This window comes from Jaculus jaculus, chromosome 1 (assembly GCF_020740685.1).
Source record: "Jaculus jaculus isolate mJacJac1 chromosome 1, mJacJac1.mat.Y.cur, whole genome shotgun sequence".
NCBI classification, from domain to species: Eukaryota; Metazoa; Chordata; class Mammalia; order Rodentia; family Dipodidae; genus Jaculus; species Jaculus jaculus.
This window is the reverse complement of record NC_059102.1, coordinates 86,858,042-86,881,725: the sequence shown is the minus strand read 5'-3', so window position 1 is coordinate 86,881,725 and position 23,684 is coordinate 86,858,042. Positions and strand designations below refer to the sequence as shown.

Genomic DNA, 23,684 nt, shown 5'->3' with positions numbered 1-23,684 from the left:
TAAAAACAAAAATCTAAGTAATCAGAAAGCTTTATGTCATAGACTCTTAGAACATTCTCGGATTCTTAGAAATAGAGTATGTCCAGAAGTAGACCATTTCTTGTCCTGTCTACAGCTGCTGGTCCAAACCATCACTGTCCCTGTTCTGGCTTGTTGCAATGATTTTCCAATTTCTTTTTCTACTTCCAGTCAGCTTAACCCTAGACTTTGCTCCAAATAGGTGGGCAGATTCTTTATGATGGTAAATCAGATCAAGTCATTGCTCTGCTCCAAATTTTCCTTAAAACCATGCCAGTTTTCACCCCACTATCTCTACACCTTTGTCATTTCTTTTAAAAAGGCTTTTAGAAAGTCTTAGTTGTAGGCATAGCAGTGTCTTTGTCATTGATGGAACTTGACACATACATGCACACACACTTGACACATCCTTGCACATATATTCTGGACCATTGTATGTGCTTTTCTGTCTGCCTCAGATTCTCTTCCTTTCACTTTGCATCATGCCTTTTTCTCCCATCAATCACATCCTTATTCAAGTTTCTTATCAGTCAGTTCTGTCCTTACTTATCTGTTAGAAATTGCAACAACTCTCCAATGCTCTTGGCTAGCAGCCTGTTCATGTCTCATGTTCTTTTCCTTCCATGTGTGACTATTCCCATAGCTTGTATTACCCAATTTTGCCCAATGATATATATGCCTGTGTAAATCCATACCAAAAAGGACTTTCTTTGTCTTTTTCTGTGTTTTCAGCACTGAGAACAGTTTCTCAGCATATACTGGTACCCAGTAAATACTGCTGTTCAATGAATGAACATATATCCTTCAGTGGCCTGTGAGTATTGCCTGAAGGAGCTCAGTACATGCTACAAATGTTGTAACTACTTTGTGCTTTCCTTCAAAAATTTGTATGTATTTCATACTTGCAAAGCTTGTGTTTTCTTACAAACGAACTTTACTTCAAGCCTTTTGAGGCAGAGTGATAGTACAGGAACATGGCAACTTGCAGCCATTATAAATCAGCACAAATCACAGCCTTAAGTATCAGGAGCTTCATTTTATCTTGAGAGAAAATAGTTCACTGGACCTTGCAGCTCAAGGAATGTGGAGGATGGTGTTAAGATATCTACTTGGTTCTAAAATATACAGATGTATATCATATGAGAGATCTGCAAACTGCATGTAAATTGAGAGCAAATAGGCTATAAAGAACTAAATATTTTCTGAGTATCTTTGGACAACATACTATAGTATAAATCAATAAACTTGAGAGAAAGTGAGCCATTCAATCTCAAGAATCAAAAGTTATGATGTTAGTTAATTTGCTTTTTAAATTGGGCTGGGGAAGTCAAGATGTGACTAGAAAAGGAGAAAACACCAGTAGATGGTCTTCATTTAGCAAAAAGAAAGGAAAGGGTGTCTGGATTCTGCTCTTTCCATGGTTTCTATTTGTAATGGGCAATTATAATGTCTTGATACAATGATGGTTTTCTTTCTATTCAGCAGCAAATGGCAGCCATTTGATAAGTTCCTGCTACTTCTTTTTTTTTTTCCATCTGGTTCTTTCCACCATGGTCTTTCTCACTCTGCTGTTTTTCCTTTGTTCCCCTAAGTCTTGATAACATAAGAACAAAAATCTTGGATATAGATTTAGAAAGAAAATGAGTTCAGTGTGGAAAATAGGTGCGGTGAGAACTGGAAAAGAGCGTGTGGCAGGCTCATGGCTCCTTTTGGCAGGCCGCAAGGCGGGACCTGGCAGCGCTCCGTGAGCTGCAGGGTGGAGGCACTCACCTGGCCAGCACGCTGGCCCCGCCTGCGCTGGCCTCACAGTCTGCACACACACGCCGGGAGATTCTGGTGGGGTGGAGGAAACATCAGCAAGGCAGTTGCTCGGCATCTGCTATAGATTGTGGTGAGGTGCGTGCAGATGCTGGGCTTTATTGGTATAAATCATTTTGTCATGAGGCATCATCAGTGCTAAGGTAAACGAATCAATTGCATTTTGTCATTATGTGTAATCATCAGGTAGTGTATTATATAATTTGCTCACTGTCAGTCTTGAAGAAAGCCTTTTCCACTGAGGTATGTATTAGTGGAGCTGGGGATGACATATGGCTCTCAATTTGCATCTATTTGTTCCTTCAGTGCTTCTCTTCCTTCATCTCAGTGATTCAGGCCCTGTGGGTCACTGATGACCCCCTAGCAGGAGGAGAAGAGGAGTATCCATAGCATTTTGGCTCTTCTGTGAGAACAGATAGGTGGGGGTATGATAATAAAGGGGGATCCTCACCATGAAGACATGCTCTCACAAGTCACTATACAGCAGTAAAACACACACACCACCCCATTCTGTGCTTAATTGTCATCCCTGCATTTGTGGATAATAGGCACTGATTCAGTTATGTGACAAATAATTAAAAAAGATTTGATCCTACAGCATTCCTTAAAAAGTGAGCTTTGATATGTAATTTTTAAAAAAACTGTCTAACCATAATTTTAGAGGTTTACGACAGAATTATGCCTCTATCCATTTCTGGTTTCCATCTTCTAAATTCCTTAATTTTTCATCTTATAAAAGAAGCTACCAACACATACAGAACCAAAGAAAAACCTTGCTTGAATGTACTATATCAATGTCCAAGTTACCTCATCCTTCATTTTACTTGCCAAAGTCTTTTCAATTTTTTATTTTTCACAGAACCACATTTCTCACTGCCTCCAGGGGAGTCAGAAGGTGGAGAGTTCTCTAAGCTGGCACCTTCAATTTTTCATGTGTTTACAAGCCCCTCATCTTTCTTCCTGCCTCTCTTCCTTAGAGGCTTGTGCTTTTGGCAAAGTGTCTTTTCATGACTTCTCTGAACAATTCTCTGGTGTATACCAGAATAATGACATCTGCCTTTCTTCATGACCTAAAAGCCCATTTAAAGCCACAAACCTGCAATATGTCAATTGCTTTCCCCCCAAATAGTCAACAAGTAAAGAGAACAGAACCCCACTCAGTGAAGAAACTCATTCTCATTTCCCAATCCAGAGGAGGCATGTGAACAGAGATACTCAGTGAATAGTGGAAAAATCTAGAGATGGCCAAGCAAGGTCAAGGTCATTCTTCAAATGCATGTCTTTTTTGAGTATAAGGGTAGTCTTCCTTCCATCTGTTCCCAGAGCAATGCTCATCATAGAGAATGCTATACTAAAATGACTGCATCAGTGAGTGACTCCACTCTTAGGTACCATGGGATTTATGCTGTCAGCCCTAGCAAGAACCAAGTGGAAGGCACATTATGCCTCTTGGCTTGATGTATCTATCTACTTCATAAACTCTCCACTCCACAGTTAGTCAGCAGCATTAGGAGACAGTTCAGTGACTAGAACAGGCTTTTAGGCTCTGGACTTAGACTCTGGGCACAGACATTGGCTCTGTACAATGTATGTATGCCCCTGATCAAATCACATAATCTAAACAGTCATCTCCTGCAAAACATGGACTGTAACACTACCTTGATCCCAAGGTTGGTGGTTGCAAAGATTAAATGAGATGATCATGTGAAGCTGCCAGCACATATATGTTTGTTGGTGTAGAGCAGTGCACATAAATCACGAAAAGACTTCATGTAGTTCCTGTTCAATATTAATTCTGAAAGAACCTATGTCAGCAAAGACAACTTTGTAGATGAATGTATGTGAGGTCACAGTGGCAAGGCTGAGTTTGTGTCAGTCTTCCTGTTCCCCTTGATATAACTGACCAGACACACCAGACTACCCATTGGAGGGGAGCTGGAATGCAGTCTGCCTTAGTGCTGGATAGCAAAGCTCATGTATCTACATGTCTAGTTCTTCCTGTTGTTTGTAAGAAAGACAAGTTTTATTCTGGGGGTTACAACCTGTGATTGGACTTGTTCCACCTAAGCTAACCCACAAAACAAAAACATAAAGCTTTCCCCAACATTTCCCGATTCTTCTCCACTTGGGTAGAGGGAAGCCACAGCTAAACTAAGGTTGGAGAACAACACAAGTGCAAAGATTGCCCCTTCTCTGTAAGTGTCTTACATTTAGTTGCAGAGAGCTGGGATTTATACTGCCCTCGGACCAGCCGGCAGGTGGACCCATCTCCATTGCAGACCCCACAGTTATCCTCCTTCACGGTGCTTCCCAGTTGGTGGTCGCAGCCAACAATCTAACAAGAGAGAGAGATGTATAATTCAACTGGGCACCTACCAGTTCAGGGATCTATGGTAAAACCAATGACCACCAAAGGACCCTCCCTTCATCCCTGAGGGGAATAAAACAAAATTTCCATGAAAGGGGCTGAGTTAATAGAATCTGAACTGTGCTAAGAAGGCACAAAAAAGTATGCTGAGAAAACTGTCTTTGTAATTTATATATACAAGCCAAAAGATGATAAAAGAAAGAGAATGGCGGTTGGGGAGGACAGAGTAAAGAAGAATATCCTAAACTACTGATGTTCATCTACAACCTTAATGTAAAAATAATTCTCACTGTCAGTACTGATTATTCACTCAAACAACAAAAGGTGTACCTGTGCCAGGCATGGTGGTGCATGCCTTTAATCCCAGCACTCAGGAAGCAGAGGTAGGAGGATTGCCATGAGTTTGAGGCCACCCTGAGATTACAGAGTGATTTCCAGGTCAGCCTGAGCTAGAATGAGACTGTACCTCAAAAAAAAAAAAAAAAAAAAAAAAAAGAGGTGTATCTGTGAGGGCTTGCACCTGGAAACATTTTATCAAGAATCTTCATTTTCTATATGTTATTTTCTCTTTTTTTGTATGTATATGTGTATTCACATGCATGGTATACAAGTATATTAGCAAGTTCATATGTGCGTGTGTTCCTGTGTATATATGCGCAATGTATGTGGAGTCTAGAGGTCAACATCAGGTGTCTTCCTCAATCACTGTCCACCATATTTTTTTTGAGACAAGGTCTCTCACTTGAACCAGATTCAGTTAGTTTAGCTAACCAGAAAACCCCAGAGATCTTCCTGTTATCACTTCCCTAACTCTGGAACTACAGGAATATGCCACCATAACTGGCTTTGTTTGGTTGAGAATTTCACTATATGAACATATTGTCAGTGGTATACACTGTGAGGTAATGAATACACCAGTTAGTCTGGGCGGGGGCTCAGAGTACACCTTCCCACCTGTGGCTCTTAATTCTTTCTGACCCTCTTTTACAATGTTGCCTGAACTTTGGAGGATGTGTTTTAAGCCCCCATTAGTATTGAACTCTCAGAAGTCTCTGATTTTCTGGTTTGATGAGTTTTGAATCTCCTCAGTGTCTACTGCCATCTCCCTGGACGAGGTTCTCAGGATAGCAGTGAGAGCAGCCCTTACATTTAATCTGATACTCCCTCTTTAATGTTTCCTGGGCCCTGGAAGTTGTGACAGGGATGGCTGGTCTTGTGTTGGGTAGTGAGCTTTCTTTTCTTGTTATAGTGATGACTTTTATGTGGGTTCCTGGGATTTGGAACAGGTCTTCACGCTTCCATGGCAAGTGCTTTATCCACAGAGCCTTCTCCTCAGCCCCCTGTATGTTTCTTAAAATCTAAATTGCACAAAGGTTGGGATTTTGTATATTTGGTTCATTGGTATATTTCAAGAAATAGAACAATGCTTACATTGTAGATTAACATTTTTTTCTTGCTATTTTATAATGCAACTATCATTAGTTTTTTTCAGTTAGTCCTTATCCTAAGAAAAAAGAAACAGAATCAGCTAGCAGAAGTAAGGTCAGTATGTATGTGTGTTCTATTTTTAAATGTGGTAATATGTATTTTTCTTTAGAAAAAATAAATACATCTTAAAATTAATCACAAAGAAAACACTTCTCCAGTGATTTCCATTTTTTGGAATGTAAAGATATCAGGAAAACATAATGTTGAATTCTAATGTGGGGAACAAATAGAGGTTGGCTCCATTCTGTAGGTTTGCTGTGGTCAAACAGCCATTCACCTAAATCTATACTGGGCTGTGAAGAGGCCATAGTATCAGAATTCATTCAAATGTGTCCATGCAGAGCCAAGTACATGTGGCTTAGACTTCTTTATATGCTTCTATGAACTGGTATAAAATTATTTTCAAAATCCTTATCAGTAGATGGACTCACACATGAGATTTTAAAATCTTTATTCACATTTGTAGTCTGATACACTATGAAAGGGGACTGCAGTAGTAAATACTGTAACAAAACACACCATCTAACCATTTAAACAATATTTTTTGAGTCAAGCATTGTGCTAGGAGAAAAATTACAATAAAAGTAAGGAAGCATAGGCCCATTCACAAAAACTTACAACCCAGTAGGGATGCACACAGTTCACAGACAATCCCAAAGAATAAAAATAAAAAATAAAAGCAATATGGGAATCATGAGTAAAGCTACAAAGTACGGAGCATAATGTATGGGGAATTTACTTGATTAGAGATGCCAGAAAAGTCTTGATTGAAAAAAAAAAAGTCTTGAAAAGTCTTTGGCACTTAGAAATGAATGGCATAGGCTGGAGAGATTGCTTAGTGGTTAAGGTGCTTGTCTGTGAAGATAAAGGATCCAGGTTCAATTCCCCAGGACCCATGTAAGGCAGATGCATGAGGTAGTGCATGAGTCTGGAATTTGTTTGCATTGGCTGTATGCCCTGTTGTACCCATTCTCTCCCTTTCTCTATCTGCCTCTCTTTCTGAAATAAATATTTTTCAAAAAATCCAACAGAACAAAGGTAAAACAGGAAGAACTACAAAATAAGAAAAATGGCAAAAACAAATACATACTTTTCAATAATAGCTCTTAATATCAATGGCTTCAATGCCCCAACCAAAAGACATAGTTTTGCAGACTGAGTTAAAAAGCAGGATCCTTCAATTTGTTGCCTCCAAGAAACTCAGCTTTCCTCAAAAGATGGAAACTATCTTAGGGTGAAAGGTTGGAAAACTGTAGTTCAAGCCAACGGGCCTAGAAAACAAGCAGATATTGCTATCCTAATATCTGACATGATAGACATCAGACCAATATTAGTTAGGAAAGGAAAGAAAGGTCACTTTATATTGACTAAAGGAACAATCCAACAGGAGGACATTAAAATCCTAAACCTATATGCACCTAATATGGGACTCCCAATTTCATCAAACAAATACTACTAGAACTAAGGTCACAGATAACATCAAACACAGTGGTAGTGGGTAATTTCAGCACCCCACTCTTATCAGTTGATAGGTCATCCCAGAAAAAAAAAAAAATAAACAGAGATGCATCTGGATTAAATGAGGTCATAGAACAAAAGGACCTAACAGATATATACAGGACATTTTATACAAATGCTGCAGAGTACACATTCTTTCCTGCAGCACATGGAACATTCTCTAAAATAGATTATATATTAGGACACAAAGCAAATCTTAACAAATACAGGAAAATTAAAATAATTCCTTGCACTCTGTCTGATCACAATGGGATTAAACTACAAATCAAAGGTAAGAAAAGCTACAGAACATACACAAAATCATGGAAACCAAACAATACACTACTAAATGATGAGTGAGTCAATGAAGAAAAGAAGGAAATCAAAAAATTCATAGAGTCAAATGATAATGAGAATACAACATACCAAAACCTTTGGGATACAATGAAGGCAGTTCTAAGAGGGAAATTTATAGCTTTAAGTACCTATATTAGGAAATTAGAAGGTCACAAGAAAAGAACTTAAATGCTTCACCTTGCTGCCTTGGAAAAAAAGAAGAACAAGACAAAACAAAAATCAGTAGAGAGGAAGAAATAATGATTAGGCAGATTAGGGCAGAAACTAATGAAACAGAAGCCAAAAAATCCAAAGAATGAATAAAACAAAGATTAAAGGATAAACAATAAGCCCTTAGCAAATCTGACCATAAGAAAGAGAGAAGAGATACAAATTAATAAAATAAGAGATTAAAAAGTACCATTATAAAAGTTATCAGAGAAATTTAAAAAAATCATAGGGACATATTATAAGAACATATACTCCACTAAGTTTGAACATCTGAAAGAAATGGATGATTTCCTTGATTTATGTGAACTACCAAAATTAAATCTAGATGAGATCAACCATAAAAATAGGCCTATAACAAGTATGGAGATCCAAGCAGTTATAAAAAATTTTCCAACTAAAAAAGTCCAGGCCCAGCTGGGTTCACTGGTGAATTTTATCAGACTTTCATGGACAAACTAACACCAATGCTTCTCAAACCTTTCCATAAAATATAAAAGGAAGGAATCCTACCAAGCATCTACAAAGCCAGCATCACCCTGATACCAAAACCAGGTGAAGATAGAACAAAAAAAGAAAATTACACAACAATCTCCCTCATGAAAAGAGATGCTAAAATTCTCAACAAAATACTGGAAAATAGAACACAAGAACATATCAGAGACCATTCACCCCAATTAAGTAGGCTTTATCCCAGAGAGGTAGGGTAGTTCAACATATGTAAATCAATAAATGTAATACATTACATAAATGGACTAAAGGACAAAAATCACACAATCATCTCATTAGATGCAGAAAAAGCAGTTGACAAAATCCAACATCCTTCATAATAAAAGTCCTACAGAAACTGGGAATAGAAGGAACATATCTCAACATAATAAAGGTTCTTTTTCTTTCTTTCTTTCTTTCTTTCTTTCTTTCTTTCTTTCTTTCTTTCTTTTTTTTTTTTTTTGAGGTAGGATCTCACTTTAGTTCAGGCTGACCTGTAATTTACTATGTAGTCTCAGGGTGGCCTTGAACTCATGGATCCTCCTACCTCTGCCTTCCAAGTGCTGGGATTAAAGGCATGCACCACCACACCCGGCTTAATAAAGGTTATTTATGACAAACCTACAGCCAACATCATACTAAATGGGGAAAAACTTGAAGCTTTTCCACTAAAATCAGGAACAAGACAAGGTGTGATAGTTAAGGTGTTGTCAACTTGATCTGTTTAGTAATCTACAGGCTGCTTCTAGGAAGGATCAACTAAAGGAGGAGGTCTTTCTTCCATGGTGAGCCCTTCCCCCAGAGTGGGCGGCCCGCTCAGAGAGGGACTTGATATTAGGAAGCTCTGGGTAAAAGAGTTCCCTTTTTTCCTTCCTTCCACTTGGCTGCCGGAGCTGCTCCCTACCTTCTAGCATGGATTGAAGACCAGTGCGGACTAAAGACCAACATCAACTGAAGACCCATGTGGATCGAAACCCAGCGGCTCCTCAGGAAGCCTCCAGGCTTTCCGGCACCATTTGCAGTGCCGGGTCAGGACTGCTGAGGCATCTGGCCACTTGGACTGAGCAGCTACCAGGTTCGGTGATTCTCAGGCCTGTAACTGCTATTGGACTACTGTAAGCTAATCCAATAAATTCCCTTTATAAAATAATTCATTCTAGTAATTCTGTTCCTCTAGAGAACCCTGACTAATACACAAGGGTATCCACTGTCTCCACTTTTATTTAACATAGTACAGGAAGTCTTAACCATTGCAATAAGGCAAGAGGCACACACAAAAGGAATATAAATTGGAAAGAAAGAGATCAAGTTAGTATTATTTGTAGGTGATATGATTCTATACATAAAGGACCCTAAAGCCTGTACCAACAAACTGTTAGAGCTGATAAACACTTAAAGAACTATGGAAGGATACAAAATAGACACATAGAAATGTAGCCTTCCTATATGTTAACAACAAACATACAGAGGATGAAATCAGAGTATCATTCCTATTCATAATTGCATCCAAAAAAATAAAGTACCTTGGAATAAACCTAACCAAGGAAGTAAAGGATGTTCACAATGAAAGCTTTAAAGCACTCAAAACAGAAATTGCAGAAGACACTAGGAAATTGAAAGACATCCCCTGTTCTTGGATTGGAAAAATCAATATTGTGAAAATGTCAATCTTACCAAAGCAATCTACATATTTAATGTAATCCCCATCAAAATTCCAATGGCATTCTTCATGGAAATACAAAAAAAAAAATCCTAAAATTCACTTGGGGGCACAGAAAACCTCGAATATCTAAAGCAATTTTGATCAACAGAAATAAGGTTGGTGGTATCATCATATCTATTTTTTATGGTTTTTTTTTTTTGAGTTAGGGTCTCTTTAGCCCCTGCTGACTGGGAATTCACTTTGTAGTCTCAGGGTGGCCTCAAACTTATAGTGATTCTCCTACTGCTGCCTCCCAAGTATTGGGATTAAAGGCATGCACCACTATACCCAGCTTCACTATACCTAATTTTAACCTATATTACAGAGCCATAGTAAGAAAAACAGAATGGTACTGGCATAAAAACAGACATGTAGATCAATTGAACAGAGTAGAGGACCCAAATGTAAGTCCAGGTAGCTACAGCCACCTGATCTTTGACAAAAATGCCAAAAAGACTCATTGGAGACAAGACAGCCTCTTCAGCAAATGGTGCTGGAAAAACTGGATATGTATCTGTAGAAGGATGAAAATAGATTCTTATCTCTCACCATGCACAAGAATTCAGTCCAAATGGATCAAAGACCTTAATATAAGACCTGAAACTGCAGCTGCTAGAGGAAAATGTAGGGGAAACCCTTCAACATATTGGTATTTGTAAAGACTTTCTGAACATAACTCTAGTTGCTCAGGAAAGAAAACCATGGATCAACTGCTGGGACCTCATCAAATTATAAACTTTCTTTTTCTTTTTCTTTTTTTTTTTTTATAGCAAAGGACACTGTGAATAGAACACAGAGGTAACCTACAGAATGGGAGAAAAATCTTTGCTAGCTATACATTTGACAGAGCATTAATATCTAGGATATACAAAGAACTCAAGAAACTAAATAATAAGAACTCAAACAACACAATTAAATGATGGGGTATGGAACTAAATAGAGAGTTCTCAAAAGAAGAAATACCGATGGCATATAAACATCTAAAAAATATTCTACATCCATAGCTAATAGAGGAATTGAACTTAAAACTACTTTGAGATTCCATCTCACTTTTGTCAGAATGGCCACCATCATAAAAACAAGTGACAATAAATGCTGGTGAGGATGTGGAAAAAGAGGACGTTTCTACACTGTTGGTGGGAATGCAATCTGGTCAAGCTATTGTGGAAATCAGTGTAGAGGTTCCTGAGACAGTTAAAAATAGATTTACCATATGACTCAGCTATACTACTCCTAGGCATATATCCTAAGGACTCATCTTACTACCTTAGAGATACTTGCTCAACCATGGTTATTGCTGCTCTATTCAATGGGGTTCTACTCATCATTTAAAAAAATGAAATTATGCATTTTTCAGGAAAATGGACCAGAAAGCTAAATGCCACATGTTCTCTCTCATATGTGGATCCTAGCTACAAATAATTGGAATTCTACATGGTGCTGAGAAGTGACAGAGGAATGCTCAGCTCTGAAATATCTCTATCACACCTTCCAAGACTCAGGGTTCATTGCAGAAGAGGTGGTGGAAAGAATGCAAGAGCCAAAGGAAGAGTAGGACTCCTTACAACATGCTCCTCCAGACACAAAGTGGCCTGGACATCCATGACCTCACATTGTGTGACACTACCTACACAAGACCATCATAATAGCAGGAAAAGAGGATGACATCAAAATAAAAGAGAGACTGATTGAGAGTCGGAAATACATGATGGAGAATGGAGTTGCAAAGGAGAAGGTGGGTGGAAGGAAGGAATTACCATGAGTAACTGTTTATAATTATGGAAATTGTCAATAGAAAAAACTTAAAAAGAAGAAATGGATAACATACTGGGGTTAATATCTGTAGTAGAGGTGCTTCATCCAAGCCTTAAAGAAGCATAGCTCATTGGAGAACAAGCAAATACCAGAGTGGGCAATAAAATGTATTAGGAAGTAATATCTTCTGATTCCTTAGTAGGAGTTATTCCCCTGAGAAGGCATGACACTTAGAAGTCAGGCAGCATTCAGAAAATTATTAATGCCACAGTTTTATTGTTGGGATTAAAGAGAGATGGGCTTAATTTGGCAAGATTATGATTAAATTATGTGGAAGGACAAGATGGGCAGTAGCTTTCAGGCCTCTCAGGCCTAACTGGATTTACCCCTTCAATATTAGGAATTTCAGGTTTCTCAAAAGGTTTGAGTTTCTATGGAAAATTTTTAATGGACTATAATATTTATAACAGAGCCAAGGAGATAATTATGAAAATACCTCTGTAATCCTAAAGATTTCTTATGGTTCCAAAACCACTTTAAGAAAAGAACAATATTCAGATTCAGAGATCCAAAGGAACAGTCATATTAGGAACAGGTAAATAAGAGGTGACATACTTGAAGATTAACTTGGCAAGAACCTGACTTAATGCTCTCAGTATGGGTTGATGGACCCAAGGATATGAACCAAGTCAATTCTAACTGGGCATTGCTTAACTTCAATGTTTAAAGAGAAAAATATCTCTGACACAATTGTTTTTTTTTTCTTTTCTCTGTATCAGTTTTTTCTTTAAGATGCCAAAATACTCTAACTCGATTGTTTTTAAAATGGGGGATAATTTATCATCAGATAAAATGTTCTTAGTTTGGTCCAAGTGGAACAATTGTTTGCAGTTTCATGAAGATAATCATTTTTGACATCTCTTCATCAGCTGATTTTGAATAACTGTTAGATTAATTAACAATTAGTTAAGCTCTTACTTGTAGACCAAGAATATGAGGAGTATAGTATAGTAATGATGACCTGGGTTGAATTGGCAGGTAGAAAGCCCCTTTGCATATGCTATCATATCTGTTTGAAATCCTTTTGATCAGTTCTTTACTTGGAAAACTTCTATTGATCTTTCAAACCCTAAATTAAATATCATCACTTCTGAAAGGAAAGCAAGCCTCTTCCAGATTCGAGAGTTAACTGTTCTATTGGTCTATGTTTTCCTCAGCTTTTTGTTCATATTTCCATGTTGTGGAGACTACTGGCTGCCATCCAATGTCTATGTTTTCATATTTTTCTTTGCAAAAGAACTCAAGTTTTATTGGGATGGTAATATATCCAGTAAAAAGAATGAATTTCTCTTTTGATATGTGACCAAGTTTTAATTAGTGAAAACTAGAGGTGTAGTATGCTATAGGAAGGCTACTTTAACAGCTTAGTTGGGGAAGATATTTTGCTTCCCTTCCTTTCTCTCCTCCTCTCCCTTTCTCCCTCCCTTCTTTCTTTCCCCTTTTTTCATTCCTGATAGCACTAGTAGACCTACTGAAAGCTGAGGCAAGCTTGAGAATGGAAGCCTTGAGCTAAGGATGGAGCAGTGGGGAGAGGCAGAGCCTAGCTCCTATATTACATTCAGGCTGATTGCATATTGATTTGATTGTGTTCTTTTTCTCTGAGTGTGCTACTGTTATTTTGGAGTTTCTTCTATACACATCCAATTTAAATGGTTACAGAAATCACATGGCATTTAATCAGTGAGCATGCTTGTATCTATACGAGACAGTGGCTACTTTAGAACCTATGTTTGCAAGCCTTTAGATTTCCCCTGCTTGGCACTGTGACATTTGAGACACACATTCATGCTGGTGAAATAATGACACACAAAACACCAAAAATAATGGTTTTCCTCACAGTCTAAATGCAGGTTACAGATAAGTAAACGTAAGACTGATGACATTGATGACACACACACATGCAAAAATGTGTGTGTATGTATGTGTGTATCTGTGCATACATACCAAAAGTGATAGCTAAAGGCCAAATCTAAATCTTTGTCCTAATGAAAGGGCAGGAATTACTATTAAGAGATAATATTTATTGGCCACCATTTCCCAAGTGCATCCAAATTCATGTATTAGTAAAATGTCATGGAAGGCAATGTTCAGGTCACCGAGTTCCCAGACCCACCCCATTCTGGACAAGACACTAAAGTGAGATAATGACCACTCATAACTTTGGCAGCTTAATGGAATTTTCTGGCAAAAAGTGGAAAACTAACTGAATATTTTTGTCTAATGTAACTTATTAGTGTTCTGCTACTAGGTATCAGCTGAAGTAGGAGTTCTACCTTATCCCCATGCAAAATGACTGATGATATTGCTAATTTCACAAAATTTCTTATCTCAGGTAATATAGAGAATGAGAAGACCTAAGAACAATGTAAGGAAAGGCAAAATAGTTCCCTGAAATTTGTTAATATTAATCTTTTTGGTATTTAGATGTTATTAGCAGACTATCACCGTTGGCTATTATCATTTAAGCACTTTTTGGATGTTCTTATATACTTAATCATGCACACACATATAGTCCCTTTCCTTATTTTTGAGTATAAAATATTAACATTTAACACTGCTGGCATATAATTTCCCAGGATTTTCTAAAGACCAGGGGCAGAGAGCTCCTTAAACAAATACTATTACCATTGCCCAAAATTCCAGTTGGCACATAGACTTTTAACATGTGCTACAGATTTTAAGCAATAGACCTGCAGTGGGTGTTGAGAGAGTTTCTTCCTTTATTTGATAGAGCTGATAGCAAGTGTATTGGCAGAACAGAAGACTAACATTCTCTTGACTCTGAAATATGTATAAAAACATCTTTGCTAGAAGTCATAGAAAACAAAATGAATACACTAATCATTCTATGACATAATAAATATGTATTTTGGATTATAAATAAATATAATGCACAAATAGATCCCATGCCCTAGACAAATATTCTTAGAGGGGTTTACAATGGCCCTATTTCAAATAGTCTCCCATAAAGACCTCAACTTCTAGCATCACATACTGAGTCAGTGATGTCAAGTTTTTCTTGATCCAACACCATGAGGTAAGATACTTTTAAGTCCCTTTATTTTCAGCACAGAGAAAGACAAATATTAAAAACTAAACTTCAAATTTTATCACAGAGACACTTATAATTTTTATTATTATTTAATTCAGATAAAACTAGATGGGAAATAGTATACTCTTACATATATTATACCTCATTTTCTAATTAATGCTAACTAGAAAGGGATGTAGAACACCACCAATGGTATCTTCCAAAGATTAAGATCTTTATAAGAAGCTTTATGGTGTGTACATTTGCATAAAATAGCATGACATTTCAAAATTGAGCAAAGGACAAACAATGTTAAGAAAGATAAAAGAGAAAACTATGCATAATGCACATCATAAGGTGTGTGAGGTGTGTGGAAGTATGTTACATATTTGTGTTTGAACTTCCAAGAATAGAAGAAAACAAGAATAATTGTAAAAAAAGATGTACTGAATATTTAAAAATATATATATAGATAATGTGTTCCTTGTTAAAAACATAATAGAGAACCATAGTTACTCAAAGGAGCAAAATCCCAAATACATATTTCCTGAAAGTCTTCTAAAAGATAATGCTATGTCACAACTTCCCATTAACATCTGAGCAAAAAAAAAAAAAAAGTTTCAAATTTCTAGCTCCTAGTAGTCCTTAGTGAAGCCTAATGGTCAGAATACATAGGGTATAAGTAAGTTTTGAGAAGCCCAAATGAGTCAGAACACTTGGGCCAGGCTAGCAAATATATGACACATGTTCAGCTATTTCTCCTGCCAAGACCCACAGCAGATATTACTAACCAACTGCAGCATTCTTTGCCACTGATCTTTTATGTGGCCCTAGATCCTTTATGCCATTATTCTCTAGAAGCCAAATCCAATATATTATGGTTGTCATTTGAGAGGACTAAAGCAATTTACCATTTCAGAGTCAGGGATATGAACTGGCTGCCTCTGTTTTAGGCAATTCTTCACAAACATTTTTCCATGAATATTACTCAATTAAGATTTGAATGATTTGAAGCACAGATTTGAACACTGAGGTTGTGAAGATAACTTATCCAAGGTCAAACAGTGGGTAAGTTACAACCCCCAAATTCTATCTTGTAGGATGTCTCTAAACTCCAGAAGGGCATGGTGTGAAATATTTGTGCAGCAATGGAAGGGGATGATGACAAGGTTGAACACTATTATCAGTATCACATTTCTAGTGTTAGATACAAGCACATGGACAGATGGTTTCATCTGTAATATGTGACTTGGAAGCACATGTAAGAAATGAATGGGAAGATGCCACTTTCCATCTAAACTGGTAGTCCACACTTCCTCACTCCCATCCATACACCAGTACACACACACACACACACACACACACACACACACACACACACACACTGACCTCCCCTAATGGTTTATAACTAAAGCCTTCAGTATGAGAAAATAGGACCCCCAGTAATCCACAAAGGTGCTAACAGTAGTCCACAAGCTATGTTTACCATTAAAAAAAACCTAATGGAAATACATTTATCAGCAATAAACCCACATTAAGGTCACCAAAACACCCAGCATCTCATTATACATATAAGTTGAAGGCTGATCTTTGCTGCATTTATTCTTTAATTGCAAACTCTGGCCTTTAAGTCATAAAGTGGGAAAACAAATTATTACTTAATACATGCAGTGTTTTGAGTAGATGGAAACTTCCAAAACACAAGATTCATGGGAAAAAAAATAATAAAGGCCACTTCTGTATTAAAAGTGGAGAGCCACTCATGTAGCCCTATTTTGTTTTTCAAATTCCCTTGGGAGGAGTAACACATGAAGTTGTTGATTATACTTAAATTAAACAAAATCAAGTGAGTATAAGGCATTATACTGGCTGTTATGGTACTATAGGGAATTCATATAGACTGTAGGCAAGGTCTCATTTGTGAGTAAATGGGACTAATCAGATCATTTCCTCAAAAACAGATGAGTGGAGAGGGAGCAAGATTATGAAGACTACAGGTCAAAAGGGCATAGGAGAAAAGTGAACTAATGTTTGTCAACCACTGCTATATTTAGGTACCTTATACATTTTCTCCCTTAATCCCTACAATAACCCTGAAAATCAGCTAAAATCTTTTCTATTTTACAAAAATAGAATTAAGGCTCAGAAAGGCTAGAAAACACTTGCCTAAGATCACATTCCTAGGGCATGGTGAAATCCAGGAAGAACAGTAACATATCACTGATGGGTGGTCCTCGTCTATGATATACCGTTTCCATGGAGGTTAGAATTCCAGTGCAGAAGCGGTAAGGAGGATGCTCATGTTTCTGTCAGTCATACCTTGCTACCTAAAGCAACCCTTGTCTCCGGCTCTAAGGTGTGCAGTTTCTTCTTTCCTTTCTTTTTTGTTTTTTGAGGAAGTGATTTGGTGAATTATAAAATAACTAGTTGATTTATCACTGTTCATTTATCTGCTCATGGACTGCAGCAGGAAATATTGATAAATATTGATTGGTTATTAGCTAATTTAAGGTGAGATAAAGCTGTCTAAATTGTAGCCATACTCTTTGTACTTCCAAATGGTCTGCTCTTACCTCCCCAAAGGCTAAGGATTTCAACAACCTCTGAGGTTAAGTGCTGGAAGAAAACCTGGCTTCACAGGAATGAAATTATTCCAGATGCAGCCTTTTTAGATTTTAACTCTATCCTCTTTATAATAAGCTCCCTTTGAGTGCACTCACTGAGCATTCTAGAGAACAGGAGTGATCATTACTGGCTCTACAATTTTTATCTTTTTATGTCCCCAAATCAAATGGAAGAAAAGTGAGGTACCAATGCTAGCACCAGGAGGGAGGAGAAAGAGTAATGATTTTTTTTAGATTACAAACACTTTAAGGATTTTTTCCTGCATTGACTTTCCTGAGGTCAGGAATATCACCCATCTTATAGCTAGATGAACCCTCCAAAAAGGAAGAAAGAACCAGCAGTCCTTCCCTCCAGCATGTATTCGAACTCTCAGGTGCTCCTACTCTGCGTTAAGTTTCTTCCTTCTTGTTTATTTCAGGGTTTGGGCCACATTCTTGTGTAAAACTATTGCCAAACACATCTGGAATTTTTTATCTTTGCATATTGTTTTTAGTTAAATATGTTTATCTAGCAGTCTTCAGCAGAAATCCTAAAAATTAATCTAGCATGGGCATTTGTACATACACATTCATTTTTAGCAGATGGTCAGGAACTTTCCTTTAACAGGCTGTCTTCTCTCTCCCCTGCTTCCAAAATTAGGGTGTCTGGAGAATGCGAAACAAAATTATACAAAGGCCTGACCTTTGGCCTTGCTTCTGTCTTTCAGACTGTGAAGTACCCAAGAGGGAAAGTGTTGAATTTGGCCTCACTTCACATGGCATTAACTGTAATTCTTTGTGAATTGTGGTGACATCATGGTGTACTTTGACATCACTGCTCAGACTCCCTTCTGCTGCTGGGCATATAGCACACAGTTTTTGTTCAAACACAAGAGTCCTTTGTTGAGAAAAAAAAAGGATAGCAGCTGGTCTTCTGCCCTGGTACGAATGTGGATCTTAATGGAATGTGTCTGTCCAATAAGTCACCACAAAGCAGCCATTCTGCTGTCAGGCCTGGAACTCATGCCCCACGAAGCTCTGAATAATGTTGTAGACATTTACATCTAAAGAGCTCAAAATTCCAGATCTAAGTTATAATTCAACAAACTTGTACATACAAGAAAACTCCCCTTTACATGTCTGTATGTTATCTGACCCTCATATTCCAAAAGCAGTAGCAGGTTTATTACATTTGTGTGTTAAGGCAAGAAAGGAGGAAAAAAGGAAAGATGATGAGATAAAGATGTTATTATAAGTGTTCTGTTGTTATTTCAGATCCCTAGAGTTGGAGGGACTGTACTAGAGTTGGAGGGACTGTACTAGAGTTGGAGGGACTGTACCTCAGCATCAAGCCTGTGACTGGTTACTTCCGCAAACTTTGTTCTATATTAATTTGAAGCTTCTTGGATAAAGCTATGAGCATTCTGATTCTAAGTGTGTCAGATGTTCCCCAGTGGATCCATTTACATGGTTTCCAGCCAGGGTCTTTGCCTTTACTTTTTTCTATGTACCTTGAATCTATATAGGGTAAAGTCTGGAGAAAATTGGCCAAAAGCAGAGTTTATACAAAAATATCATCTAAAAATAACATTAAACTTCTGTATGGCTCAAACGCATGTAGAAGGCAACATTTTTTAGATCAGTTTAGGAAGTCAAAGGTTGTTAATCCAAGTTTTCCCAGAGGAATTATCCATGTCATAAAATATTTGAATGAGAAAGTGAACTCCTTTTATTGAAAAAGATAGCTTTTTTTTTTTTTTTAACTCTGTCCCATAGCAAATGCAACCATGACATGAGCCTTGATTCTACCATGGGACTTGCAAGTCCCAGTCTTGGAATATTATATTTAATCACTAACTGAACCATAGTATTGTATTACAATGTACTGTCAGTATATTTATTTTCTTGACTACTTCTTGCTCTGGGACATCATCACTTGTATCAAGAATCTATGTGTTGTATACCTCTAAAGATCTGTGTTGCTCAGTCCATTCTGCAATGAAAAGGCAGAATGACATTTTGGGGCAACAACATGTATGTGCTGACTTATTACCATTTATTTGAGTATATCACACCCTCAGTATGTAATTCTGTTTTATTATGGATTATAAGAGGAAAATTTTGCCTATTTTATACATTTGTAAGGATTTGATATGGTCACTTACATAAAGATCCAGGACAGAACATAAAAACTCTGACTGTATGTTTTAGAATTTCGGGGTTGATTCTGTTTTCAAATATTCCATTTCAGAGACCTTGTAATTGTCTAGCCACGTGTGTTGATTATGTTGGGGGATATACAGTCGTTGTGTGTGTTTGTAGTCTGATCCCGTAGACTAGTTGCACCACAGGTTTAGATGCAGGGTCAAGTTTGCAAAGGCTCAGGTTCATTTTATCTCTAGATTTGACAACAACAAATGTAAGTAACAGCCCATAGAATTCAGAATACCTGGAGTTTCAGTAGAAAATGGCTTTTAAATCTCCCATGCCCAGATGAAGTAGGCAATGAAAAGCACCATGCTTAGTTGATTCATTGGAAAATTACTTCTAGAACATGGAACTTTCCTCTGGCATTTCTGCAGAGTGGCAAATTGCCTCCCTTAAATGATGCTCAAGTGAAAGAACAATGCTTAGAACTCAGGAAATATAATTCCTTAGCTCTCGATATCTGGGACTATTGATTGAAGGTTTATTCAGAGATCACTTTCAAGCACATTCAAACAAGTAACATTCACTAAATCTATTTGCCAACATAAAATAGAAATGTCTCAAATTCTTTTAAAACTTGAGATTATGGGGAAATCAAATTTTTAGAGTCTGGAACAAGAGTGTGGCATCTGCTTTTCTCTGTGATAGTGTCCTACATACCACTGAAGTGTTGTTGAGACAACAACTGGATGTGATGATGTAATATCAACATTCAGCAGTTCATCTAGGTATAGGGAATGTTCAACATATATGCACCTTAAATTGGAAGAGACAATGTGGAAATATAAGTCTAAAACAAGTTAGTGTTCATTTTAAAGGCAAAGTAGCATTCCTGAAGCTGAGAGTTTGATTTTCTTATTAGTCAAAATTAGCAATAGGGCTGGAGAGATGGCTTAGTGGTTAAGCTCTTGCCTGTGAAGCCTAAGGACCCCGGTTCGAGGCTCGGTTCCCCAGGTCCCACGTTAGCCAGATGCACAAGGGGGCGCACGCGTCTGGAGTTCGTTTGCAGTGGCTGGAAGCCCTGGTGCGCCCATTCTCTCTCTTTCCCTCTATCTGTCTTTCTCTCTGTGTCTGTCGCTCTCAAATAAATAAATTAAAAAAAATTAGCAATATATCAATAAATATAAGTCATAAATCCTAAGATAAAAGTGAACTGGATGATGTTTTAGGAAGCTCCGGAGTCAGATGAAAGGTTAACTGCTGGATGATGTGACTGGAAATGGCTACACAAAGGCTGACAGTTACTAGCGTGGCTTGTGGGTTCTGATAATCAGTTACATTTTGCTGAATCACTGCACTGTTATAATAATGGCAAATTGAGCTGTTTCTTCTTTCACATTAGACAAAAATAAATTCAGTCAAATGCCCTGAGATAAGAAGAAATGACTGCATTCATTTTTCCATTCAAAAAGATTAAGAAAATACCACTAACCACCCACATGCATACACTGAAATGAATTCTTATTCTTTCCTATTGTGGTTCTAGCTTAAATCCAATTGAAACTATAAAATACAAATCTGATAGAATCCAACATCCAGCATGTGTTTGATTTAAGAGTATAACTGAATTACATAATAATGGGAATATTTAAATTTAGAAATATTTTTAAATTTGTTTAATAGTTATAATTGGTTTTTAGTCAGTTTTCTCAAACTAATTAAAAAGCTTCATCTTTACTCAAAAAGCATATATATATTTTAATTCCTCTAAAGGTATCAAAATGTTGGCTTTCATTCCTTAAGCTTATGGGTTCCTGACATACCCAAGGGTATAGGGGAGAAGGACTTTCAAATTTGTATGGCTTATGCAACAATCATTATTTGGCTATATTGTACCTTGGAATGTTTCTTCTGCATGCATTTTGTATAAAGTATGTAATTGAGATAACTGCATTATATATATATATATTTAAATCAAACCTCTTTTGTTTATTTTTATTTATTTATTTGAAAGTGACAGAGAAAGAGGCAGAGAGAGAGAGAGAGAGAGAGAGAGAGAGAGAGAGAGAGAGGGAATGGGCGTGCCAGGGCCTCCAGCCACTGCAAACGAACTCCAGATGTGTGCGCCCCCTTGTGCATCTGGCTAATGTGGGTCCTGGAGAATCGAGCCTCGAACCAGGGTCCTTAGGCTTAACAGGCAAGCCCTTAACCGTTAAGCCATCTCTCCAGCCTGCATTATATCTTAAGAATAACTTCAACAGATATTTTTCAATACATATGTGTAAATCTAGGTAGGTTTTAAGATTTTCAAGGATTGTTATTTCAAATGGATTATTGGCATAGTGTTGACTTAATCTTCATCCCAATTTTTTCAATATTAAAATTCTACTATTAAAAGTGCAACATATCTTGTAGGTGCAATCAGGTTATAAATAACCACTTAGAGGAATACATATAGAAGAGTAGGCAAAAATATTTGTTTAAGAATTTTTATGTATGCAGTGTTTCTCAGAATATTTGGGTATTGAATTTTCAGATGATTTTCAATTCCAAATTTAAAACTTCTTTCCAATTGTGCATTGATCCAACCAAATATAGATTGTTCACTGCTAGCTGGGTTTTCTTTTCCCCATAAGTACAGAGAGTTCTTTAATTCATCAAGATGTGGTCTTCACTTTGGAAAACAAAACAGTCTGTTTGGTAGCTAGTAGATGAGCAAGAAGAAAGATAGGAAAAAATACTGGTAGCCAGAATTATTTTGAAGAATAGAAAACTATGTAAGGAAATTATGAACTGGGGCAATGAACAATTCTCACTTGGAAGCCCCATAATGAGGAGAGTAAATGAAAATGAATAGTGAAGGAGGGGAGCCAAGACATTTCTTATGTTTCTTCTGCATGTCAGACAAGATGGTTTTACAGAGTTCATGCACATTGGACAGTGAATTGTGTGACTGTACACATGACAAAAATAAGCAACTTCCCAAGTCACTGGTCTAGAAAATGGTAGTTAGGATTTCAGCTTCCTTCTAACACTTTTCCTAATACCCTAGGTCACCTAAGAGGAGGCTTAAGCCAATAGTGTGTGAACTCACAAAAGCTCCATCAGTCAGTTATCAGTATCAGGGCGTGCTGTTTCAAAAAACAGCATCATATATATATTTATATATATATAAATTACACACACACACACACACACACACACACACACACACACACACATATTTTTTTACAGGCTGGTTTGTTTTTTGATGACAGATAGCAAAAGTGAGGAGTGAGGATGAGAATGAGAGAATTGGTGCACCAGGACATCCAGCCACTGATATGCCATGTGTGACCTTGTGTTTCTGACTTACATTGGCAATGGATCTGGGGAACTGAACATGGATCCTTGGACTTCACAGGTAAGCACCTTAACCGCTAGGCCATCTCTCCAGTCCCCCAAAACACATTTGAGGGAAAGTTTTGGCTTTCTGGATGAAAGCCTAAGCCCCCCAGTAACCTTGCAATAATGTGGACTTTGCTTATGCTTGGTCACTCTTTAGTGTCCACCCACTGGCACTTGAGAAAAATAGATGTACCCTAAGAAAAATTTCTCTGGAGTCAAAATGTCTGTAAAGATCCCAAGGCATTTTCTAATGAAATCACCCATCCTGCACATTTACTTTTGATATTTGCCTATAGCTTGGCTTCAGCAGTGACTGTGTTATTATTACCTGAGCAGGAAACTCATCCCACACAGCAGCTGGCATGGCCAACAGATGACAGGGGAGGAGTGAGGGACCAAAGAGTAGAAATAAACTGAACTCAGCCTAAACACATGGCAGCAACCTAACTCTGCAAAGACCTTCCCTTGCCAAAGCTTGCCAAAAAGCAGGGCTATGACCCGAGTGTGAACTTTGAATTCCTACCATACAGTGTCAGAAGGAGAAGAAAACTAAGACCAGCACACAGTCAATTCCAGAGCGTGCTGACTTTAAGGGTGTGCTTCATTCAGGGGCACCCGTGTCTGCTTCCTCGCCCCAGCTTGGTTAAGGTCTCCTGCCCTAGGCAAGAAGTGTGTGTGCTCCTGTCAAGCCTGGTGTCTCAGCTCTGACCCCCTTAGTCAAATGTGGAATACGAACATTTGGAAAGCATGTGAACC

At 37.6% G+C, this 23,684-nt stretch overlaps 1 protein-coding gene across 2 annotated transcripts in view; it reads right to left on the bottom strand.

Annotated features, from left to right (window-relative positions):
- Window positions 1–23,684, bottom strand: part of Adamtsl1 (ADAMTS like 1) — a 403,127-nt gene that overhangs the window by 268,797 nt on the left and 110,646 nt on the right. For both annotated transcript variants that reach the window (XM_045150329.1, XM_004658427.2), the window contains exon 5: window positions 4,045–4,171. In XM_045150329.1, the coding sequence (XP_045006264.1) occupies window positions 4,045–4,171 (127 nt within the window). The remainder of the gene's footprint in view (window positions 1–4,044; window positions 4,172–23,684) is intronic.